At 42.5% G+C, this 27,072-nt stretch overlaps 1 protein-coding gene across 2 annotated transcripts in view; it reads right to left on the minus strand.

The window, feature by feature from the left end:
- Positions 1-439: 439 nt before the first annotated feature.
- Positions 440-27,072, minus strand: part of SP4 (Sp4 transcription factor) — a 628,400-nt gene continuing 601,767 nt past the window's right edge. For both annotated transcript variants that reach the window (XM_044064702.1, XM_044064700.1), the window contains exon 6: positions 440-1,690. In XM_044064702.1, the coding sequence (XP_043920637.1) occupies positions 1,443-1,690 (248 nt within the window). In that variant the 3' untranslated portion in view covers positions 440-1,442. The remainder of the gene's footprint in view (positions 1,691-27,072) is intronic.

Raw genomic sequence — 27,072 nt, forward strand, 5'->3', positions numbered from 1 at the left:
TACCTTCCTATGAACATCAGATCCTTGCATTTCTCAGGTAATGTTCAGTCTTTATTCGACAAAGATGAGTGTCACGGTTCTTCATGATCAAGTCTAATGTGAGTTTAATACAGTTATATTTATTCTTGATGGGAGATGAAGACTTCTCAACCAGCTTTAAGAAACAACATATATTTAAGAAGGCTGGGAAAAAATATAACATGCATGGACAATTCAGTGTGATCAATGAACTTTTTCAAGAAATAAAAAAGCTTGTTGAAAAAACATACTCAGGCTCAAAATGTAGGTTAACATTTCAAACAGCAAAACTCCTAGTTCTATGTGAGTTTTGGTATTGAGCAACCACACCCTTTAATTTGAAGTATGTACACTCATAGAGTCCAATTATCACACACTAGCTATGGTGGTGATTTAGAACATATACAGGCATACAAACAACTAAGACACATAATTTAATAATAAAAATAATGGCAAATTAAATACATTTTATCCACAAGAGAAAGGAGTGCATATATCCATGCCACAAAGACAAAAAAAGTGCCTCAGATGGGATACAACTGCATAAACTATATCAGAACAAACACTTTAATGATCCAGTGGTCTAAAATCGTGTTTACATTTCTGAAATTCAGGAAACTAATACTCATACATGGCAACACACATGAGGGATTCATGTTTGTATTTTGTTTCTGCTACAAAACCGCCAATATGTAGATTAGAGTTCATATCAAGGTCATTCTAACATGTGAACAATGGTCCTTTTCGGCCCTGAATGTCTATATACAACAATCCACTGTGTTACTTTATCAAACTGTTTCACTAATGTCACCATTAAATACCACTAATGTCACCACACAACAGTTTAGGCGATTTTGTCACATAATAACATTAAATAAAACAACGTTGCATTTGATGCTGTGTGTTAAATTCAACACAATAGTTGGTTGCTGACTTTTCTGAAAGTCGTAGACAAACGTACATTAAATAAAATGTACAAAATACAATAGAAAGGACTGAATTTTACAAAACAAAGCAAAAACAAAGATTTTTTTATAAATGTGAAATATCTAACCACAGTGCAAAACTTCTGATTTATTAATTGAAGTTTTCTTTTAATAGTCAACATATATTTTAGATTTATATATATATATATATATACATATATAATTTTTTATCTATATGTATATGCCACAAGGGTCTACCCTAAGTGCAAACATGATTGACTATTTCACTTTTTTTTCCTTAAAAAACTCCTGAAAAAAACACAGGATGAATATTTTAAAATATTTTAAAGGGAATCTTTTTTTTTTTTTTTTACAAACACAATACAAACCTATAAAACCACAGTGTGAGCTGCTTTTCCATTTCACCAGCCCACTTTTTATTTTGAAAGGCAAGTAAATGTTAAGTGCAATATTAGCTCTGCCCACCAGGGGAGAACTTCAGAACTCTTCAACGTTGTTTGATACAGTGGGGGTTGCTGGATTTGAGTCCTGAGAAATAGAGGAAACACTGACAATCCTTGGAGAGCCCAGAACCTCTGCAACAGTAGACGAATCTAGTTCTGAAGTAACTATGGCTAGGGCTGCTCCACCTCCCTTTTTGTTCTGATGTGTTTTGATGTGCTTCGATAAATGGTCACTACGCATAAACCGTTTGGAACACTCTGGGCATTCAAATCTTTTTTCACCTGTTTTGGAATAGGAGACAAATAATGAAACACAACACAAAATAACTAACTTATACAAGACTGTGGAGGTGTGTCTGTAAATATGTCAAACTGCTCTCAGGATAGTATTTTCTTTATATAAAAGGACTGCCCAAAACAGCTACTGTAACAGTGTATCTCACAAAAACATCCTAACAGTTTAATGTACTCTAAGCCAAAGGTTCACACCTTGCCTATCTGCAGTTGAGCCTGTTCTCAGTAAGGACTACCAAAGTACAGTTGTATACACACTTACCATAAATATAGATGTTTGAGTGTATTCACTGTTGCAGTCATCACACTTGGGTTATCTGCCTGCAAGTAGCCCTCAGTCGGGCCGAATACTAGAGACTTAGTATTTCTGCGTCGGTTGCTGTCGCTCCAGGACTGACGTCAGGTCGTCAGGGGTATAAAAACAGGCAGCCAATGCCATTACATCAGTGTTTCTTGCCCCAAATGTCAGGAGGCCCCAAAGAGAGATCTAGGTTATAGTGGAAAAAACACCACCAGTAAAAAGTAAATACCAATAGCCCTGTAAGGGGTAAATAATAGATTTAGAGAAGAGGAGAGAGAGAGAGAGAGAGAGAGAGACATGGGGGCTGGAGGGTGGGAAACCAGGACTGCAACAGTGAATACACTCGAACATCTACTAAGTGTACACAACTGTACTATGTTCTACGTGTTCCACTGTTGCTGTCATCACACTTGGGTTGATTCCCAAAGCTGGAGAATGGGTGGAGGCAGTCAAGAAGAGTTGGGACTGGCTAGTATGCCCTGCAGGACTGCAGTAGCAAAACCAGCCCTGGATTTGGAAAAGATAGGCAGGTGGTAATGCTTGGTGATGGTATGAACAGAACTCCAGGTAGCAGCTTCCAGAATGTCCCTGGTAGGGACTCCCTGGAGGAATGCTGTAAAGGTAGAAGTTGCCCTAGCGGAATGTGTTCTGACGCCCTGAGGGGTTGGTTTCCCCTTGTGTTTGTAACCGAAATGGATACAGTGTGCTATCCATTTGGAAATAGTTTGTTTAGATATAGCCTTGCCCTCTGCCCCTGGTGCAAAGCTGAGTAGTAGCTGATCAGACTTTCTGAAGGGCTTAGGCCTGTCAAGGTAGGACGTGAGCTGTCTGTACACGTCTAAAGAGTGCAGGATCCTTTTCCCTTTATTTTGAGGATTAGGAAAGAAGGTTGGAAAATGGATAGATTGGTTGAGAGCTACACTGGACATCACTTTAGGCATAAAGGTAGGGTTAAGTTCTGAGGGAGACCCCGTCAGTATGTAAAATAATGAAGGGTTCCACAGCCATAAATGCTTGTAGCTCAGACACTCTTCTAGCTGAAGTGATGGCCAGAAGCAAGGCCGTTTTCCAAGAGAGGAATTTTAACTCTGCTGACGTTGCAGGCTCAAGGGGGGGGGGGGGGTGAGCTTATCCAGTACAAACTTAAGGTCCCAAGCAGGGGTGGGTGCTCTCCTTGGTGGCCTTAAATTGTTGGCCCCTCTCAGGAACTGCTTGATGAGAGGGTGTGAGAAGAGAGGTGGCTCTGTGTTGTAATGAGCCGAGATGGCAGAGGCATGGATCCTAATGGAAGAGTAGGAAAGGCCTCTGTGGAGTAGATCTGCTAGGTAATCCAAGATTAGAGGTAAGGAGGGCAGAGCTGTGTCCACTCCTTTAGACTGAATCAAGGAACAATACCTTTTCCACTTATCAGCATAGGATTTCCTTGTACTAGGTCTTCTGGCTTCCAAAATGATGCCCAGTACCCGTTTGCTTAGGCTGGTCACTAGGGGAGAATTCAAGGAATAAGCCAGGCTGCAAGGTTCAGAGTTTGCAGTTGTGGATGCAGGATCTGTCCCTCCTGCTGAGTGAAGAGGGTTGGGATCTGAGGTACATGCCATGGTGGCACCGGTGACAGGCTGCGCAGTAGTGGGTAACAGTGCTGGCGTGGCCAGTCTAGGGTAATCAGGATTGCCCTTGGTCTGTCTTGTCTTATCTTGAGCAGTATCCTTGAAAGAAGAGGCAGAGGGGGAAAAACCTAGATTGACAGGTTTACCCACTTGAAGGATAGGGCATTCGCTTTCCATGCCCTGCTGTGAGGTGTCCTGGTGCAGAATTTGCTGATCTGGTGATTGTATGGGGAGGCAAAGAGGTCCACCTCTGGTATCCCCCATTTCTGAGTTAACAGGCTGAAAGTGCTGGGGTCTAATTGCCACTCATGTGGGTCTAGGAGATTTCTGCTCAAGTCGTTTGCCAGAGTGTTTTGTTTGCCTGGCAGGAATTGAGCTTGCAGACAAATATGCATTATGTGTAAAGGGAAGCCCCTTGTTGTGGTTGCATGCTGCTGCCCCCCAAAGAAACTCTGTCTTTAGATAAGGTATGATAGGTATGATGGTTTCCAGGTTCTGAGAATGCTGGCACCAAAGACTTTTTAAGTACCACTGAAGTTTCATCATATGCAGTCTGGCATATGGAATTAGTAGAATGCAACAGGCCATGAACCCTACAGCCTGCAGGATTTTCCTTGCGGAAGCTGGGTTCTGGTAGCCATTTGAGTGAAGTAGCCTGTTAGACAGACTTGTTTTTCTGGAGTCAGGAAAGCCATCTAGGAGGCTGTGTCCAAGTTTGCTCCCAGGAATACAATCTTTTGACTGGGGACAAGTTTTGATTTCTTTTCGTTGACAGTGTACCCCAGGGAGGTTAGAAGGTTCTTTACAAATGCCAGGTGCTGCATCAGCTTTTCCTGACTGTCTAACTGAATCAGGCAATCGTCCAAGTAAGGGTATATTTGAATCGTTCTCTGCAATAGGCAATGGCTGGAGCCAGGCACTTTGTGAAGACTCTGGGAGCAGTGGATAAGCCAAAGGGAAGTGCAGGGAACTGATAATGCACAGATCCTGCCCTGAAACATAGGCATTTCCTGCATGATTCCCCTGACAGGGATGTGCAAATAGGCTTCTTTTAGGTCTAGGGTGGCTAACCAGGCCTCTTTGGACCACGAACAGGTTGAATTGCTCTTATGGAGAGCAGGGATTGAACTTGATTTTATGTCTCTGCCCACTGGTATGGAGGAAGGTCTGGGAACCCTTTCGAGGTTGGCGGTGTGTGGAAGTAAAATTTGTACCCCTGGGATACAATGTTGAAGACCTATAGGTCTTTGGTGATGGAGGTCCAGTTTTTTGCATGGTGGGCAAATTTTCCTCTTACGGCACGAGCAATTGGGCAGAGGTGAGGAGTGGAGTTGACAAGTCATAGTGAATTCTTTCCTTAAGGGGGTGGCTTAGCACTTCCTGTTTTAGAAGTGGAGGTACTCCATTGCTTAAATCTCTGTATACTCTGAGACTGTAATCTGGGGGGTCTGTTTCCCCTGGGTCTAGTTTGATATTGCCTTGATGGGGCTGGAAAGGACCAATGTTTCGAGGGGCAATGCCTACTGAATCTTGGAGGCTGCACCTGCAAAAAAACTGTCTGCACAGACTTAGCTTTTTCTTCCATCTTTTTTAGAACCTCTTCTGCTTTGGTGAGAAACAAATTGTCCTTATTCAAAGGAGCTTCTAGTAATTTTGATTTGACATGGTCTGGCAAGGTCTGTTCCTTAAGCCAAGCATGCCTTCTCAATACAGAACCAGTGACTGCTGCCCTGCAAGATGCTTCTAGGGCGTCAAACCCACATTGTAAGGTATGCTTGCTGACTTGGCTTGCAGAAAGCTCCTGTAATTCTTTATTTTCTGCACAGTCTGTAAGGGTAGATCACTTTTGCTTAATAAGTTCAATAATATGTTTCTGGTATTTCAGCATGTGAAATTGGCAATTCAATGCCCTAATGGCTAGAGTTGCAGAGGTGTATACTTTTTAACCCAATCTGTCTAAAGCTCAGGAATCCCTGTCCGAAGGGGTGAGATTCTTAGCTGTAGTTGCTTTTATACCTTTAGGCCCTTGGGAAATGACCTCTGGGTCAGCAGTAGATTTCTGAAAAGAAATTTGTGAGAGTCAGGGACTCTGCAGTACCTTTCTGGTTTCCATGGAGCAGGGGGTAAAGTATCAGGAGTCAGACTGGATTCCATAAAGACATCATCCACAACATCCAGAACAGGAGGGATAGCTAAGCTATGTTGTGGCAGATCTAAAAATTCTCTGAGTCTCTTTTTGAACTGAGGATAATCTGGCATTCCCAGTGGAAATGCTCTTGTAAAGTATGAAGGGTTTCACCAAAAGAAAAATCCTCTGGAGGGGAAGCAGAGGGAATGGATTCCCTGCATTTGAATCCTCATAAGCAGATAAAGGCATGTCTTCATATTCAGAAACATCAGAGTTGTCAGGCTCTTGGTCAGTTAAAGCTGCTGGGGACATGTCTCTTTTTCTCTTAGCAGGGGAAGGCTGGCTTCCCCTAATCAGCATGATCAGGTCTTCTGTCATTTTAAGCATTTGAGATTGTGGCAAGGAAACAGGTGCTATAGATTGAGTCGTTTTTTAGATGTAGCTCGTACTCTTGGCCTTAGAAACTCTGTAGTTTTAGACAAAACTGAAGACGTGAAAGAAGTTGTCGGTTTGTGTTGAGTAACGGTAATGCGATGAACTTCCTCAGAAGCCGGTGCCTGCTCAGTGGCTCCGGACCCATCCAGGGCAGAGACATCCGCAGGTTACGTAGTCAAAGAAGAGTCTTGTGGCATACCGGACTCCAAACGGGTCACAGTAGCGGCCTGTGAATCCATCGAAGTGGGAATCAGGGGCTGCGAAAGCACCTCACTGAGCACTGGTGAACTGGCGACTAAGCTTAACAGAAGCGTCGTCGGCAGTTTTGGACCTGTGAGGTCTGTCTCAGTCTTTATCCTTACGTTCTTTTGGAAGATCGATAGTCAGATGGCTTACCTAAGCCATTTCGGAATACGGAGATTGAGAGCAAAAGTATTTAGCGACAATAAGGGCCTGACTACGAATAGTTCGGGCATTGAACAAAGCACAAAACCAACAGTGAGGAACGTCGTGTCTGGGCCTAAACAGGTGACGCAGTAAGAATGGAAATCTCGGTGTGGTATTTGCTTTCTACAGGTGAGACAATTGTTAACTTTTTCTGACATTGGTTAGAGCAAGAAAAAAGGATCCCCAACGGGGTACTTAGCTTTAGAAGACTTCAGGATGATTCAATTCGGGAACGAAAACTCGGGTAGCGGCCAACCGGCACTCGTGCGAACTGCTTCTGCTTTGGGCTCCTCGGCAAGAAAGACTGATGTAATGGTTTTGGCTGGCTGTTTTTATACCCCTGACGACCTGACGTCAGTCCTGGAGTGAATGCAACTGACGCAGAAATACTAAGTCTCTGGTATTCGGGTTGACTGAGGGCTACCTGCAGGCAGATAAACCCAAGTGTGATGAAGAACAGATAACCCAAAAAGAGCTGCAAAAAATTTCATATCAACTGATCTATAAAGAGGAACCCCCCATGGTAAGTCACACCTCTGGGCTTATCCACTCCATCAGAACATTCAGCATCTCTTTTCCATAAGTTCCCATGGTCAATAATAGACGTGTGCCTGCAATGATGCATGACAGCAGTATCCACACCAACTACATATGCACTCTTTTCCACTGTGCCCATCAGTTCAGCATTCTGCCACTAGTGAGTACTCATCTGCAACTTAATACTAACAGTGAAGACTTAGCACTGCTACTGCTCACAAGTAATATACAAGTATATACTTACTCAGTGTACTTAGAAATCCAACAGCAAAGACTGGTTGAAAAATCATCCATCCCCAGAGGGGACTGTGGAAGGGTAAATTTCTGACCTATCAAGGAAGGTTCTCTTATCAAGCACAGCTGTATCCAACATCCAAAAACTCCTAAATGGTTTCTTATGGATGGGAACAAGCCCAAGCAGTACAACAAGCCTTCAAGCCAACCACAGGGTAAGACATCTAGCCAAAAGATTTGACTCTTAGGTCATGGATGGGAACACTACCACAGAAAGGAAGCACTGCACATGCCAAAGGCAAACCAAGCAAGTACTGGAGGTCATCTACTCCTAAACAGGAACAGCTTTATGAACTGCAGCCATAACTACACATAGTGGCAAAGAGAACCTGTCTGCTCCCCAAGGAACAAAGGCAAATGTAGACCCCACACACTTCGAGAAACTTTCAAAAGTTCATACCATTTAACACCATTAAAACTTCAGCTTGGCAAGCTAAGAACTTGGTTATATTCAACTGGACGTATAAGAGAATTTAAGTACCTTTTTATGCACTTTTTCTTTTAAAAAATACAGTATTTAAATTGATTTAAACTGTGTATGAAGGAGTGTTGAAGGAATTTTTAACTGGTTATTCTGCTCTTCAGTAACTTGAACTAAAAGCTAGTGTTGGCTGAATTTTGTTATTTGCTAGTAATTACAGGTGTGGGGGTAGCCACATTCAGTGATTTCCTGTCCTTGCATATTTAAACTGGTGCATGTGAAATAATTCCTGCTTTAAAACTTCAGCTTGGCAAGCTAAGAACTTGGTTATATTCAACTGGACGTATAAGAGAATTTAAGTACCTTTTTATGCACTTTTTCTTTTAAAAAATACAGTATTTAAATTGATTTAAACTGTGTATGAAGGAGTGTTGAAGGAATTTTTAACTGGTTATTCTGCTCTTCAGTAACTTGAACTAAAAGCTAGTGTTGGCTGAATTTTGTTATTTGCTAGTAATTACAGGTGTGGGGGTAGCCACATTCAGTGATTTCCTGTCCTTGCATATTTAAACTTTTTTTTTCTTTTTCGCCTGAACCTTCTTGTGTTCTGACTGTCCTTCTCAAACATATTGGAAATATACAGTATATTTCAGAGCATTTGTTATAACTGTATTTGCTATAACTGATTTAAGTATTTTTTTCTGGCTTTTTGAATATTTACTGCTTAGCGACTGCATCTTAGCCTGTTTATACAGCTCTGCATTCTATTTAAACTGTTTTTGTGTTGATTAACTGTTTTGCACTCTTAAAAAGTTATTTGTTGCTTAATTTTACCTGTAGGCTAACACACTCAAGTGTGCTAGCCACTTAAAAGCATTTATAGCATTTACTGTCTGTTTTTTTCCTTGTCTCTGTAAAAAAAAAAAAAAAAAAAAAAAAAAAAAAAAAAAATCTCTTGTTTTCCCACCTTACTGAACTAGAGTAGTCCAGTTTCAGAGTTGCTGATCCCTGGGCTTTGTTTTTAGTTCCTGTTACTGATCCATTGCCTTATTAGGAAGGAGGGAAGTTTCTTTGCTTACCAGTGGGAGTGGGAAGCACTGAGCAGCCTTTTTGTCCGAATTGGTGAAGTTTCAGCCAGAAACTAGTAGTCTATTGGTCGTTTTGGGACAATTCCTAGCTCCTTTCAGCCCCCTGCTATAAAACACGCTAAACACGTGTTTTCCAGCTTGTACCAACTCTGCACAGATCCTCGTGGTGGCCTGCAGAGTGATCCAAGCAGCAGAGAGCTAAAGAGTGACTTTCTACCAGATATAAGTATTTTTTGTGGCTTTCCCACTGTTATTAAGCTAGCGACTGCATTTCGCCTGTTTTACTGCTACTTTAAGTGATTTCTGCATTTTACACTGTTTATTGCACTTTAAGTTACTAATTGTTGCAAATTGTTTCTGTAGGCTACACACTAAAGTGCGCTAGCCGATTTATAGCATTTACTGTCTGTTTTTTCCTTATCTCTGTAATAAAACAAAAAAATCTCTTGTTTTCCCACTTTACTGAACTAGAGTAGTCCAGTTTCAGAGTTGCTGATCCCTGGGCTTTGTTTTTAGTTCCTGTTACTGATCCATTGCCTTATTAGGAAGGAGGGAAGTTTCTTTGCTTACCAGTGGGAGTGGGAAGCACTGAGCGCCTTTTGTCCGATTTGGTGAAGTTTCAGCCAGAAACTAGTAGTCCATTGGTCGCTTTGGGCCAATTCCTAGCTCCCTTCAGCCCCTGCTATAAAACACGCTAAACTGTACTGCTGATCTAACCAGCATATCCTATAACTGAAAAGTTCATCTCTACTTGATTCCCAAGTAGACTATTCTCTATCTGTAAAGCCTAGCACTTACTCCTACAGTACTTGCACCTTGATAAAGCACTCTTATTATAGATAGTACCCCACCAGCCTAAAACCCACTTCCCCGGAGTCCTTTGAAAGTTCTTTATCTACTACTTCTAGTATGTCGTGGGATCAGTTGCTAGTGTCCTCTCCAGCTCAACTGGTGAACCTGGGAATATTGAGGCAATGTTACAATTGCCTCATGTACACAGACAATCCTCTCCTTCTCCCACAAAACACAAATACATGCGAGAGATGCAACTATACGGCCAAACTGGAGGCTGAGCTCTCTCAACATAGGACTGGCAAGACCAGACAGGAGGAGAAGGCAACCACACACAATACATACCCAGTCACACATGGTACCATCACAACTTCAAATCATACACATACTCACACAAAGACATACTGGAGGCTCTGATCAAAAATTTACCAAAACAGCAGAGGCCACCAAAGCAGACACCCAAACAACTACCACCTCACGACCCAACACATGCAACACATAGACCACACAGTCAGAGTGTCAAACAGTCACAGCCCTTAAGGCCAAACAAAATGCCAGACACACTTGTCATTGGTGATTCCATAGTCAGACACACTGACGCCCCGCTCACCAGACTGAGTAAGGAGAAGGTCACAGTAAGCTGCCTGTCGGGCGCTAGAATCCGCCACATAACGCAAGCACTCAGGTCTCTCAACAGCAGGTACAAGTACGACTCAGTCATTGTCCACGCTGGTGTCAACGACCTGAGACGTACCTCCTTGGACTACATGAAAAGGGACGTTGAGGAGCTCTCTGATTATGTAGCCCAGGCAGGTATGACCCTGACCTTGAGTAGTATCCTACCTTCACCTAGAATGATGCCACAATACAGTGATAAGATGATCAGCTTTAATAATTGGCTTAAATTCTGGTGTCATTCAAAGGGGATCCAATGTCTGTCTGCCTGGGATGACATGCTGGACAAGCCACGCTGCTTCGCAAGGGACGGCTTGCACCTGTCACCCCTGGGCTTCCGGATATTGGCAAAGGCTCTTGCCACCCCCATAGTGCCTTTTTAGGCAAGGCTCAAATTCTAAACCTACCACCCTCGAACACCAAAAAGGAAAAAAACTAAGGGTAATGCTGCTCAATGCCAGAAGTCTCAATCTCAAGATGCACGCACTCGAGGCCCTTCTCAATATGGAGAACATCGATGTCTGTGCTGTGACAGAAACCTGGTTCAAGGCTCCTGAGAGCACCCCAGCACTAACAGGTTTCACCTCATATCATGCGTTCCGCCCCAAAATCCGGACAACACCAAGAAAGGAGGGGTGTCCATATTCATAAAGGACACCCACACCTCAAGGTTGGTGGCAACGCACGATGCATCGGAGACCATCCAGGTGCAATTAACCATAGGCAAGACTGCTCTGCAATTTGTAGCATGTTACAGGCCACCCTCTCAAACTCAGGAACCTCACATGGCCTTCCTGAAAACATTGGAGGATAAATGTATCTCCAAACACCATCATACTAGGTGACTTCAACTACCCTAATATAGACTGGGAACATTACTCAAGCCCGAACACTCTAACCCAAAGATTCCTGGAGTTCATAAACTCAAATGCCATGGAACAACTAGTCACCATCCCCACAAGAGGTGAAAACATACTTGATCTCATCATCACGAACATGGGATCAAAATGTTCAACACCGAAGTATACCCTCACTGGTGAGATCAGATCATAAACTAATCTCGCTGGAGGTCCTCATCCCGCCCCACCTGAAACAAAAAAGACCACAGTGAAAAACTTCTCAAAAGCCGATTTCACACTTCTAAAAACTAGTGTGGTCTCCTTTAAGGCCCCTGAGCCAGTGGTAAACATTACTCAAACCGCTGAATCACTTACAAATGCCTTCTACCAGCACCTACAGGACTGCATGGATCAGGCAATCCCAAACAAAACTAAGACTTTCTGTACCAAAGGCAAGCGTCAGTCTGGTGGACCCCAGCCATAAACAAGCTCTACAACAAAAGGAGGAAGCTACTACAAGATAGAGCAAAATCCTTGAAAGGTAAGACACCTTTGATCATTATAAGTAAAAACTAAGAGCTCTCATAAAATCATCCAAGGCAAATTTTGAGAGAAAAATCGCCAAGGACTCTAAAGACAATCATAAGGCCTTCTTTAGCTATGTTAGAAACCTAGGAGGAAACTCCCAGATATGCTCAGAATTAGTTCAAAATGATGTGAAAATTACTGAACCTACACACATTGCTAACATACTGGCTGACAGGTTCAGTGCAAACTTCCCCCCCCCAAAAGGAGAGATATCTATTCCAGAGGATTGTAGCCCCCAAACATCTCCAACGCCCAGGTGAGAACTGCCCTCACTAAGGCAAAAAACACAGCATCCATGGGACCGGATGGTGTCCCCGGCTGTGTGCTTCATGGACTCAACGAGGAATTAAACCCACAGTTAGGACAGCTGTTTAATCTTAGCCTCACCTCAGGATACGCACTCCAAGGAGTGGCGCACGGCGACTGTGGTCCCACTTCATAAGGGTGGTGCCTCCACAGACCCTGGAAATTACCGCCCCATTAGCTTGACAAGCCTTATCTGCAAAGCCATGGAGAGGATCATAATGGAACTCATAAATAAAGACATAGGGAACTTGCAGACTTTGGATCCAACCCAGTTTGGCTTTGTCAAAGGCAGATCCTGCCTCTTAAACTTGGTTGACTTTTTCGAGACAGTCACCAAGGCCATTGATGAGGGAAAGGCAGTCCATACAGCCTACCTCGACCTGGCAAAGGCCTTCACACAATACCCCACTCAGGTATCATCGAAAAACTCATCAGCTTGAATGTAAACCCATACATCACAAGATGGGTTGCAAACTGGCTAAGCGACAGAACCCACAGGGTCAGAGTTGCTGGAGCCATGTCAGACTCAAAGCCTGTCACAAGTGGTGTCCCACAGGGCTCAGTCCTGGGTCCACTCTTGTTCGGCATCTACTTTTCTGAAGTACAAGCAAACACAGGAGGGTTATGGCTGACAAAGTTTGCAGATGACTGCAAACTGGGCCATAGTCGAAAACACATCTGACACAGATATCCTCCAGAAGGGCCTCACAGAAACGGATAACTGGTGCCAGAGCCATGGCCTGAAGTTAAACGCCAAAAATGCATAGTCATACCCTTCGGGAAAAACAAGGTTACCCCTAGCTACCATATAGGTGACAATCCACTGAGCACAGAAAAAGTCATCAGGGATCTGGGGACCCAAGTTGACAGTAGTCTTCGCTTGACACTCATGTTGCTAAAGTAGTTAGGAAAACCTTCTATATCGCCCACCTGATCATGAAGGGATTCACATCTAGATCAAGGGAGGTCATCGTCCCCTGTACTCATCACTCATTAGACCTATGATTGAGTACAATGCCCCATTCGGAATGTATCTGACCAGACACCTGATGCAGCTTGAAAGGCCCCAAAAGTTCCTCACCAAAAGGATAAAGGGTCTCAAAATATATCTTATGCTGCCCGACTGAAAGAACTCCAGCTTTATTCAGTCTCATACCGCTTGCTCAGAGGTGACCTGTGCCTGACATATAAGGCCATGTCAAACCCAGATTTGATGAATATGCTTCACCTCAAAAATCTAGATCCCTCAGAACCACAAGGGCGGAGTCTTAAACCTTGACACTGTTATAAATAGAACGTGCTGGAGGGACAGATTCATCACCCAGAGACTCCCTATGCTGTGGAACAAAATCCCGGTACATGTGAGGCAGAGCACCTCGCTGGCCTTGTTCAAGAGGAATCTTGACCAATGGATGGGAGATCGCAGATATACCCCAGGGATTACTTCAGTGTCACTGCTTGACAGAGGCACAGAAAAATGATAGGCATAGTTTTTATTCAAACTAAAGGGGTGGTGAAAGCCACATAACTATGGGCTAGGCTTATAAATGCCCTTGGGCAGATAGCCTAGTATGAACCTATGAACCTAAGAAGTGAAGGGCCCCCATCACTCCTCCTGTTTCCTCCTTACCATATGGAATCAAGGGGAGAAAGGTCTGTCTAGCAGCTAAAAAGTAATGACAAGGCCACCCTTATGGGGTGGTAAAGGTGAACCCATAAAGGTCTGCAGAACTCAGACAGACATGGAAGAGCCAACAGGAAGGAAAACACCCACAGAGGATCTCTTACACCTCTGGGTAACAGGGTCAACTGCAGATAGACAAGGTGTGAATAATCTTCACTAAGGAACAGAAAGCATCACTCCACAGAAAAGGGGCCACTGAAACAGTGAGAGCTATATACGAAATCTTGTCCTTGTCCAAGAACAATGATGGGGCATGCCTTTGTCCTGCAGAGCAACTGAAGCCCAGAAGCAGGCATCCAGAACCTCTAAAATGCCAGCAGAGCCCAGCTGTGGAGGTGCAAGTTGCTGTGTTGTCAACGTGGAGAAGTGCTCCTATTCAAACTCAAGTGGAAGGTTTGGTACTAACTCCCAGCTCCTCAAAGCACCCAAACCAATGACAAGAGTCAACAGAAAAAAAGGTTTCAAAAGACAACCCAAGGAAGCTGAAAGTCTTCTCAAAAAGTAGGTCACACCTGACCACGTCAATCTACTCACCTCCCAGTGCTAAGCAAACCATATCAAACTGGACATCTAGGTACAGGGATCAGGTGAGGAAGTAAGAACTACATTCCTGAACAAATAAAATGGGATATGGATTGGACAATGTGGGACAAAACTACCCTAACAACTCTCCTTCTAATTTTTGATTCCAGAAGAAATACAGGAGGGTTGTAATTCCATCTAGAAGCACAGAAGGCCTGCATTCTAGGCCTGGTAACAGCCATCCCTGCCCTCTTCTGTAAGGGGCAATGGAGGAGCATATCTGATGGATAGGCCACAGAAACTCATTCTACTGGAATGATCCAGTTGTAAAAATTCTGCTAAGATACAGCAACCTCCAGGGAGAAAAGATGGGCTCCTTGGAAAGGGCATGGTTAGCTACAAGCCACCCCCCCCCCAACACACAGACAGACACAGACAGACACAGACACACACAGACACACCTAAAAAATGTACAGCAGAAAAGGAACTTAACAGCCAAATTAGGCTTTCGGGTTGGTTAGAGGGGCAGAAAACCAGTCCACAGATTCAGTGGCAGAACTGTGCTCCACCTATCCCAAGCATTTTCCCTAAAGGGAAGGCCTTGACATCTGGTAGGAACTAAAGATGAAGCCAAGCAAACCTGCAGATGGTACAGCCTGTGGGCACAAACCTAGAGAAACAGTCTGCAGCATCACAGCTGCATTTAATGGAGCATGTGGCTACCTGTGTGGCATTATGGAGCACAGAGACAGTCCGAGACTTATGTTCAGAATCTTCAAATTTAGCCAGGGACTTGAAAATTCAAGTTTCCCATAATGGATTATAAACAGTTTTGTCATTTATGTTTTCTAGTTAAGGGCTCTGAAAGCTGGGGCGGCAGAGGTTTAGAATGTTTTGCCATACCTGTCTGTAAGGCCTACACTCTCTATCAGATGACAGCAAATTACATTGCAGTCTGGTGGGTTTATCATTTGAGAGAGGAAATTTCATCCCCTCTGGCACTTTACAGAACCTGTCTGGTTTCTCAGTTGCAAGAGGTTGTGAATCTGGATTAAAAGAAATTGAAGCAAAGCATCCAAAATGCTTTGTGGACAGGGGGGCATATCTGAAGTCTTAGGGGCTCCAAACTCTAATAATTCATAATACCTTTATTGTATACCTGAGTTCTGTTTAGTGTCCTGCTAAAAATGTTGCATCTTTCTGTTAATAGTTTTCCCAAAGGAAATTTCTTCTAGTGGGAAAACTGGTGATAATTTAAGATCATAATCTGAGGCCAGTTGTTCAGCAGATTACATTCTGGAGGAATGGACCAGAGTCCTAATCTGAATCAGATTCCTGCTCTTCAGATGAAGATTCATGCAGCCTTATCTATGGGGGCAGTAGAACGTGGAGAGAAAAATGAAGGAGGCTTCAAAGACAGAATGGCTTTATATAAGCCTTGAAAAAAATCAAGGCATTTTTCTCATTGGACATCAGCTTAGGAGAAGCGTGCTTGGCTTTTTGCTTCTTCTTCACCAGGAAATCTGTTCAAACAAAGCGTGGTGGTGAAGAACCTTGTTGGACCTCGACAAGAAAGCCAGATGCCTCTTCTGACACTAGGATTTGAGGTATGCCCTCCAGTCCCTGGAAATATTCACCCTGGATTCACCTCAATCCCCCATAGCAGTTGGAGATTAAGGCTTGGACATGGAAGCCAGAGAAGCAATACTAACCACTGGTTCAGTCGTAGTGGGCATCTCGAGAGAGCACAGACGTACCAATGCTTCTTGCTGTATGTCAGCAGGTATGTTTGAGTCAGACTGGGCAACTGAAGTACCCAGTTTGAGTTTTTTGAATTTTTTTTGGTGCGAGCTGAGGGTTCCACCATTTTGGAAAGCGTAAGAGTCTTCAGATATTTGGTTTCTCGATAGGTATTAAGAGAAACTAACCTGGTACAAAGAGTTTCAGGAACAAACAACTGGAAAACATTGCAGCTGCAATAATTATCTTCAGCACTTAATAAGCAAAACAAGCACGGAGAGCGGAGGTCTTTGTAAAGAATCGGCCTTCCACAGTCACACTTCCCATTTTTAACTGACATAAACAAATCTTAGAAATAAGAATCAAGAAAAAGAAGGTTCCCCAACGGGGCATGTATCTGACCAAGCCCTGGCAGTGGTAGAGGCAACACAGCACGGTACTCTAACCGACGAACTTCACCTGTAAGTCTCAGGTTCTCCCCAGAATCAGTGGGGAAATTAAGATTTTGATAAAGCATGGAACATCATGGAGCATTTTTTTAAAGTAGCTGGGTAGGCAAGGACATAATTCAGAAAGGGTAAGTCTAGTACCTTATTTACTTTGCTGAATGGCAGAATCTAATTTAAATCAGGTCTGAGAAGAAAAGCTCCAAAATACAAACACTAGTTCACCCTGCATGCTGTTTTATTTTCTGACTTACAGTGTGTGCTCATTCAGCAGACAAGAGATGAAATAGCAGGCTCACTGGGGTTAGGCACACCATCCCAGCCCACTATATGATATTACAGCACGTTCTAACAAGTACATGTGACTATGAGCACAGCAACTGAACAGAAACAAAAAACAAGCTAAGCTGTGGCTAGCAAGATTAAGCTTTATGGCAAAAGAACATCCTGATGTACAAGGATCCTCCTTTACAGGTCCTGAGATGGTTTACATTGTCAGCTAAGAGAAAGAGTCAGCATTTGTCTAAAAAGTTCTTGTTTTTGGGAGCACACAAGTTGATTGTCAACACATACTGTGATCTCGTGCACCATTCCTGTTTTACCAATTCACCTATAACTGCTAGCAAACACTTCTAAAAATCAAAACATATGAATGAATCCAACATCGGCACTTACAAGCAATATACAAGTGTACACTTTCCTGCCATAGAGGGCATTCCAACAGCAGAGAAAAGATGGAGTAGCAGATAAGTTCAGTGTAGGTCAATAAATATGGTAAAAACATAAACCTAGCATCAAGGACCCTTTTTGATGCATCTTATGGCTGTGGTGAACAGTAAATCCACCAGAGTGGGGAAAAAAAAGCCAGATCATCATCCAAGGAGCTGGGTTCAGATCTGGTCACAGCCATTTTCCAGTGGATGGTTAGCCACCAGTCAAGCAAAAGATGATGCAATAGGGAATCGGCTTGCAAAGGGTTTGTTTTGGAACTGCAACATATTTCCTCAGTGGAGCAAAGGCAATGACTATTCTGTCTTCCTAAATTCATGAACCCATTTCTAGTAAAGCCTGCACTGATGATGCCTGTCCTAGGTGTGAAAAAAAGTTATGTACTTATCATAACGTTCCATGTGTGTTGTCCATCTCGACTTTTATTCTGATGGGTCAGATCTGATCCATGGGATCTATCTCAGCTATTTCAAAAGCTTGAGGCCTTCAGCAAAGCTTGTGGGCATTCTCCCTTACCCATAATGCAACTCCCTAACCTCCTTAGATCTTATTTGCCCCCCAGTAAGGTATACAAATTAGCTACTTTAATAGAGTACAGAGAAAAAGTCATCTCTGAGGCTAGAGAGTCCTGCAATACCTAATTAGAACTACTCGGCCTCCAGGAGTATAGGCAGGTGGTATGGAGGGTGGGCTGTGAGAATAAAGATGGAGATGAACAATACATATGGAATGTTATGGTAAGTATATAACTTCTTTATGTGATGTTGTCAATCTCCCCTTTATTCTCACTGATGGGATCTCGTCCCAAGCTACCTGATTCTTGGCTTATGGGAGAATATTCCTCAAAACCATAGAACTGAAAGAGGCCAAATCTACTTTCTAATGAGTAATAAAGGTATGTGGTTTTGCACATGTCGCTGCAGCACAGATATTATTCAGAGGTAACCTAGCTTGGAAGACTGCAGATGTGGCTACCGACCTAGTGAAATGTGCCTTAACAGGGTTAGAAGGGGCTTTGTTGTTAGAATTGCAAATGAAGGAAATACATTGTGAAAGCCATTTGGATAAGGTAACGTTGGACACTGGTTGGCCTTTTCTAATATCCGAATAAGAAAAGAGCTGATATGGTTTCCTTATTTCCGAAGTTCTATGCAAGTAGAAACGTAATGGTCTACGAAAGTCCAGAAGATGCAGTGAATATTCCCCTTTATTTTGGAAGTTTGGGAAGAAAACTGGCAGTTTAGTATACTGATTAAAGTTTAATTTCAGACACAACCATAAGTAGAAATGAGGGTTAGTGCATAAAGAAATTCTGTCCTTATGAAAAACTAGGTATGGAGGCTTGGCAGACAAAGCTTGCAATTCTGAAACTCTCCTAGCTGAAGTAATAGCCACCAAGAAGAGTGTTTTTCAGGAGAGATACTTCAAGCCACAGGTAGCAGATGGTTCAAAGGGAGGACAGACAATGTTCGACAAAATGAAATTCAGATCCCAGGGCAGTGATGGGTTTTTGTATGGAGGTCTTATCACTGTAGTTGCTTTTAGGAATGCCTTGCAAAGTCTGTGCGACTTCCAGAATCATTTTCTCCTATATGGAAATTTGAAATTGCTGCCAACTGAACTCTAATAGTGGCTGCAGCAGCACCTTCACTGAAAAGTTTTGCCAAAATTTCTAGACTAGAATGTATGGGTGTAGTAAAGGGGTCTATCTGATTACTGTTGGCCCATACAACAAATCTCTTCCATTTACCTCTGTACAGATTTCGTATAGACGATTTATGAGAAGATAACAAAATAGGTTTAACTGGAGAGGAAACCTGGCAATCAGAGGAACTGCAGCAGCCAAGCTGTTAGTTTGAGATTGTTCAGGTTGGGATGAATCATTCCCAATGGGTGAGTCAGAAGGTCTGGACCAGGGTCCTGAATCCATGGTTCATCCCGTAGATGAGGCTGAAGAAAGAGGAATCAGTGGCCAATCGTGAACAAGTACATCCCTTGGTGACTCTCCTGCAGGAGGGATAAGGGCAAAGTATTTGCTGCATTTGGCACTGGTGGGTTATGCCAAGAGATTGCAGCAAGGCTGGCCCCATTTTCTAAAGATGTCTTCCACAACTTTCTGACTGAGGGACCACTCGTGTGGCCATAAAATGGGTCTGCTCAATTAGTCTGTTTGGATTTCCCCAGAATATGTGTTGCTATCAGAAAGCGGTTGGAAGCTGTTGCTCATTGCCAGACTGTCAGGGCTTCGACAAAGGGCGTAAGATCTGGCCCCCCTCTGTTTATGTACCAGATCAGATCACAGACATGTTGCCTGATTGGATTGCTATTGTTCCCAGAGGGAGGGTGTCTTGAAATGCTTGCAATGCCAAAAGCACCGCCCTCATCTCTAGGACATTCATGTACAGATGAGTCTCATGTTGTTGCCAGACGCCTTGAACTGTCTTCCCGAGATAATGCCCTCCCCTCCCCGTCTGGTAAGTGACATATTCCAGCAACTCCGGTAACGCCCCTTTAGAGACAGCGAGAGACGTTGAGAAGGTAGGAGCATTTGAGGAACTGAGGGAACCATCAGGGAGATCAAATGTGGCCGAATTACAACCAGGGGAACCAGAGGTACCAGTCAAAACATTATGGGAGGCAGAAAATGAACTAGCAGACGAAATAGGTGGAAATGAGCTTCCGCTGGTACTATCTAACCAAGCAGGTGACATTCATGTATTTAATTATACAGACAATGCATATGGCCCAGACTACGCAGAGTTATTGAGTAAGGATTATACTTTTGTCCCCACTTGGGCTAAAATTGAAAACGTTTTGTTGGACTTGAAAATGTACATCAGAAAGCTTAATTTTTCATTTATGTTTAATAATGTCAATGTGGAAAGTGAAATTTCTGAACTGAAAAGGGCTAGTACTTTTAATCCACCAATTGTTCAACCTTTAATTTTGTTTGAGAAATTATTGTAATTTTGAGATTAGAAAATATGTGAATGAAAGAAGGAATGATTACATATACAATTTGAGCCGATCTGAAAGTGAAATGTTAAGATTGTTTTACCAAGACAATGAAGCCCGACAAGGGTGGGGTGGGGGTGGGGGCTAGTGGTAATGCAGACCCGGGACTACCTTAACAAAATGTTTGTTTTTATCAATAATGAGGATATGTATGAGGAAACCACACATAATTACATCCATGTTGCCTACAGGAAACTAGATTTTTTTCTGCAGGATATGTTTGACCAAGGGCAAATTGATGGGGAAACAGTGAGCTATTTAAAAGTGAAATTTCCAGTTGTGCCAACTATATTTGGCATTACGAAGCTCCATAAGGATTTGAATGATCCCCCAATTAAGCCCACTGTTATTGCTAGACACTTCAAAGGTGCATGCAATGGCTAAACATGTGGATTTAAAGTTAACAAAACTGTCTTGATAATTACCATCACTTATGCAAAGATTCCTGGGATTTTTTTAAAGAAGCTTAACAATGTTAATTATTCAAAGAACTACGTTTTGTAAGAGTTGATGTGGTTAACCCTTTTAATGATATACCCCACCTGCAGGGCTTAGAGTGGTTTAGAGAATTCTTAATTGACTTAGGAACATATGCTCATGATGAAATTAATGTATTGGTGACACTGATGGAATTAATTTTGGACTATAATTTTGTTTATATTGAAGGGCAATATTTTAAACAAAAAAGAGGTGTAGCAATGGGGGTGGCTTGCACCCCACTACATGCCAACATAACTATGCTACAATGGGAGAATTATTATATACTTAACAATCCCAGAACATCATTATGAAAGATGTAGGCCCATTTTTAGATGATATTTTTACAGCAGGCCAAATGCATGAAGAAGAGGTAGTGAATTTAATAGGGTATCTTAATTCTAACACTTCTTTTTTAAAGTTTCCTTATGCATATACAGTAGAGTCTATTAGTTATTTAGATGTGTTGATAGCTAAGGATCATGCTAAAACAATTTAACGACCAATATTTATAGGAATCCTCACTATTCAAACGTACTTTTGTACTACACAAGTTGCCACCCTTGACAATGTGAAGAAGGGGGTGGATGGTCAAGGGACAGTTCATTCGTTTGGCCAAAATGATACCTGAAGATGATGTTTGTACTTGAAAGTAATAAATTAACTGACATGTTGCAGGCAAGAGGTTACCCTTTACACTTGATTGGTAATATAAGAAGTGAAGTTAGTTTAAAAAGGACAGAACATTTGATTACATACCAATTATGGCATAGATGAGACTATCATACCAATTATGGCATAGATGAGACTATACATACCAATTATGGCATAGATGAGACTATTGATAGTGATGACAATGTTAATAGCAGAAAAAGCTTTACAAAAGCGTTTATTACAAATTACACTGTGGCTAGTGATGTCATTGGTAATATACCCTGGAAGACTTTTTCCTGTTATGGTAAGGGGTTTTTGAGTCCCTTGGTAAAAAAACATGTATAGTACACAGGACAGGTAAAAACTTAAAATAGAAAGGGGTGAAAATTTAGTGCAACACTCTTATTAAAAATGGGGTACATGTTAAGTGTGTAACATCAAAGATTGAAACAATGCTAATTTCATGAACTTTAATTATACTTCAACTTAGGAAAGGGGTCCATTCCTATCATGGTACAAGAAACCCAAAAGACTTGGAGATAGAGTAAAATCATACTTCACTGACATAGGAAGAAAATGTATAGCTTCTGCTTTCTGTTACATCTCCTCTATGCTGCTCCAATCTTCACTAACCCTCACATCTCACAAAGCTTGATCAATGTCATAATAAAAATTGCTAAATTTATAACAGAACTCAATACTGCCAGCCACTACATCACCTAGCTTTTCTGACTTAAAATAGAATACACACATTTCTCTATAAGCTAGAAACCTGCCCATCCCTTAACTTAATAGAACACTACTTCTCAATCAGAACTTTATGACACAGAAAAAAAACACAATCACTATAACCAAATCATCTAAAATTGCATATGCCTCTCTACAGTCAAATTGTATAGGTGAACTATTGAATCACATCCCACTACCACTGAAATCCATTCAAAATGCAAACTCATTTAAAACACAACTAAAACTTCACCTAACAAATCAGTGGATTTGCTCTTGTGCATCTCCAGGATTAATTCCACTGTTATCTTTAGCTTGCCTTATCAAACCATTTCTCTTCCTTCAGAATGCTTCGCTCTACAACCAGTTTTCACAAATACCTGAATAGATTTACTAGCATCTCCTAGCCATATATAAATAGTTTAGACACTGCTCACCACCAATCTCTATGCTTCTAATATAACATTCTTCTGTCCTACCTAATTCCTTCTCTCACTTTCGTTTCTTTGAATTTCTAACCACTAATCACGTGACCTATTACCTATTTGACAGCCCCAGTAATACACCTCTTCAAATGCTAAGTGTTTCACAGTCTACTAATGCACAGGTATCTTTTAAACTATAACAGTTATCTTTACTTCATAAGAATTTAATCTGCTTAGCAAATGCACATGTATTTCTTAACGTATACAAATCTGTTTAAAAATGTTTGTAATACAGGCTCATAAGTTCATAGGTGATTACTAGGCTAATGGCCACAAGGGCCTTTATAAACCTAGCTATTCGTCCCAAATCTCTGGCAAGTTCTGGCAACCCTGATAAGTGTAAACAAGCAATATGTTGGAGTTTTTCTCCATTGGCCTGTGCTTAAAAGGGTATTTGTGATTAAACCCAGTCAGGTAAAGCTGGTAAAAAAAAAATGCATGAAATAATTAGGTTCCGAGTAGAAAATGTACAGTTGTGTACATTTACCATAAATGTAGATGTTCCGAGTGTATTCACTGTTGCAGTCATTACATTTGGGTTATTCCTGCCATGGTAGCCCTCGGCCGGCCCAAATAGCAGACACTTAGTATTTCTGCGTCAGTTGCTGAGGCTTGAAGACTGGCATAAGGTCATCAGGAGTATAAAGTAAGGCAGCCAACGCCACTACATCAGTTTTACTTGCCCTAACCTGTCAGGAGCCCCCAAAGTAGGAGGCCAGGTTCTGGTGGAAAAACCCCACCAGTGGAACATAAATACCAATATGTCCCTTGTAAGGAAAGGAGAACAACAAGGTAGAAAGGTAATAAAAGGAGAAAGATAATAAAGGGGACTGGAGGGAGGGAAACCAGGACTGCAACAGTGAATACACTCGAACATCTAGTGTACACAACTGTACTATGTTCTTTGTGTTTCACTGTTGAGTGATCACATTTGGGTTGATTCCCAAAGCTGAGGAAATGGGTAGAGGCAGTCAAGGAAACTAGGGGCTGGCTAGGATGGCCTGCAGGACTTCAGAATCAAACCCTGTCCTGGATTTGGGGGAGATAGGCAGGTGGTAATGTTTGGTAAAGGTGTGAATAGATGTCCAGGTGGCAGCCTCCAGGATGTCCCTGGTGGGGACTCCTCGGAGGAAAGCTGCAGAGGTGGATGCTGCTCTGGTGGAGTGAGTCCTGATCCCCTTGGGGGGGACACTTTCCATGTTTGCAGCAGAAATGGATGCAGTGTGCTATACATTTGGAAATGGTTTGTTTGAAGATGGCTTTGCCCTCTGCCCCTGCAGTAAAGCTAAAGTACAGTTTTGTACCTACCATAAATGTAGATGTTCGAAGATCCACATTGCTGCAGTCATAACTTGTGGGAAGTCCGCTGTCCTCAGTCGCCCGAATACCAAAGTATTAGGCTGGCGTCGGTCATGGGCGCTCAGATCTGACGTCAGTGCGTCATGGTATTAAAGCGCATGACCGACGTCATATCCTCAGTCTTTCTTGCCCCAGATGTCAGAAGGCCCTAAAAAGACAGGCCACAGCCAAAAATGGAAAAACCTATGTACAAACAACCTCTACCACCCAAACCATACAACCACTCCAAACTACAGAGGGGAAGGAGGGAGGGTAAATTGGACTGCAGCAATGTGGATCTTCGAACATCTACATTTATGATAGGTACAAAACTGTACTATGTTCTTCATCTCACATTGCTGCAGTCATAACTTGTGGGTAGAATCTCAAAGCAAAGGTAAAGGGAGGCTGGCAAAATCATAAAGCATTGGGAGCTGCTAACATGCCCTGTAAGACTGCAGTGGCAAATCCAGCCCTAGATTTGGAATAAAGAGGGAGATGGTAATGTTTAGAAAAAGTGTGCACTGAACTCCAAGTAGCTGCTTCCAAAATATCTTTAGTAGCCACACCCCTTAAAAAGGCAGTAGAAGTGGCAGTAGCCTTAGTGGAATGAGGTCTGATTCCAGCCGGAATCTCCTTACCATGATGAGAATAACAAAAAGCAATACAATGGCCAATCCACTTAGAAATAGTTTGTTTTGAAACAGGTTTCCCCTGAGAGGCCAAAGCAAAAGAAACAAACAACTGTTGAGACTGTCTGAACCTTTTAGTCCTGCTCAAATAATAACGCAACTGCCTGTGAATATCCAAAGTGTGCAAAATTTTCTCCCCTTTATTTTGGGGATCAGCATAAAAAGTAGGCAAATGAATAGATTGGTTCAAGGCCACATTTGAAACCACTTTAGGCATAAAAGTAGGGTTAGTACGCAGAGATACCCTATCCTTATGAAAAATCAGGAAAGGTTCAACTGCCATTAGAGCCTGTAATTCAGATACCCTTCTAGCAGACGTAATGGCCAACAAAAAAGCAGTCTTCCAAGACAAAAACTTTAACTCAGCCGTAGCTGCCGGTACAAAAGGAGGTAAAGTAAGCTTTTCCAACACAAAATTGAGATCCCAGGAAGGAGTAGGAGCTCTGGCGGGGTCTTATGTTCTTTGCCCCTCTAAGGAATTGCTTAAACAAAGGATGAGAGAATAATGGTGGGTCACAGTCATAGTGAGCAGAAATGGCTGCAGCATGAACTTTTACAGAGGAGAAAGACAAACCCTTGTCTAATAATTACGTAAGATATTGAAGAGAAACACTCAAATCAGGCCTGGAAACATCAAAGCTCTTTGCTTTGCTCCAAATAAAAAATCTCCTCCATTTATCTGCATAAACTTTCCTTGTACTAGGCCTTCTGGCCTCCAAAATAACATTCAAAACTTATTGAGGAAGCTGCGACCCTCCAGGTTCTAGAACAGAATATGCCAGGCTGTTAGATGCAGGGACTGAATCCTGACATTGAGGAAATGATTGCCTGCCTGAGACAAAAAGTGTGGAATTGAAGGCAAAGGCCAAGGAGGCTCCCTTACTAAACTCCTCAGCAGAGGGTACCAGTGCTGTCGAGGCCAATCTGGAGCTATTAGAATTATGGAGGGCTTGTCTTGTCTGACCTTCAAGAGCACCTTGGGAAGGAGAGGCACAGGAGGAAAGGCATAGACGTGAAGATTGCTCCAACTGAATGATAGAGCATCCACTTTCCAAGCTGTTGGATGAAACATCTTTGTGCAAAACTTTGGCAACTGGAAATTTAGTGGAGAAGCGAACAGATCTATGTCTGGAGTCCCCCATATCACTGTCAACTGTCGAAATACATGAGGATCCAATTTCCACTCGTGGGGATCCACCATCTGTCTGCTCAAAACATCTGCTAAGGAGTTCTGTGCTCCTGGCAGAAACCTTGCCTGAAGAGTGAGGTGCAAACTGAGAGCAGTCTCCCATAAAACCATAGCTTGCCTGCAAAGAGGGTACGAATGGGTTCCCCCTTGCTTGTTGATGTACCACATGACAGTTGTGTTGTCTGTTTGAATCAACACTTGTCCTGGGTGAAGTAGATCCTTGAAAGCCATCAATGCAAATTGGACTGCTAACATCTCCTTCAAGTTGATATGTAAATGTTGAAGTCTGGCAGGCCACGTGTCTTGAACCCATTTTCCATTGAGGTGAGCTCCCCAAGCCTTGTCCGAGGCATCTGTCGTTAAGATCTGACTCGCCTCTGGTCGGGTCACAGAGTCCCTTGTTTAGGTGACATTCCTAAGCCCACCACAAAAATTCCTTTTGAATGCAAGGTATTATCTGAATGACAGTGTCCAGATCGTGGCAGTGTTGCGTCCATACATTTTTGAGATACCATTGTAGCTTCCTCATATGCAGTTTGGCATTGGGAAGCACCAGAATACAAGATGCCATGAACCCCAAGGCTTGAAGGACTGTCCTTGCAGTCAGCCTGGACCGTAGAGACAATTGTTGGAAGTAAAGTGTAAGGTTTCTTTGTTTGTCCAGGGTCAAAAAGGCCATCTGGGAAGCTGTATTCAGTCTCACACCCAGAAAGCACATTTCCTGAGAGGGTACTAGACTGGACTTTGTTTCGTTCACAGAATACCCTAGGCACCTTAACACTGCCATAACATACTGTAGATGGTGAAGAAGCTTGTTTTTGTCTTGAGCAAGAATCAGGCAATCGTCCAAATAAGGATAAATTTGTATCCCTCTTAACCTTAAGAAGGCTATCACTGGAGCCAGAACCTTTGTGAACACCCTGGGCGCAGTAGATAAGCCAAAGGGCAATGCAGAGAACTGATAATGTAAAGTCCCAGCCCGAAAACGCAGGTATCTCCTGCAACTGGGCCTGACAGGAACATGAAGATAAGCCTCTTTGAGATCCAGAGTTACCATCCAGTGATCTTTGCCCAACAGAGGCAGAAGTTGTTGCAACGTCAACATTTTGAATTTCGGAATGTCCAGGTATGTGTTGAGGATAGATAAATCCAAAATTGGCCTCCAAGTGTTTCCTTTCTTTGGTACAAGAAACAGGTGAGAATAAAATCCTAGGC

This window comes from Protopterus annectens, chromosome 3.part0 (genome assembly GCF_019279795.1).
Source record: "Protopterus annectens isolate FY-2018-M chromosome 3.part0, PAN1.0, whole genome shotgun sequence".
NCBI classification, from domain to species: Eukaryota; Metazoa; Chordata; order Ceratodontiformes; family Protopteridae; genus Protopterus; species Protopterus annectens.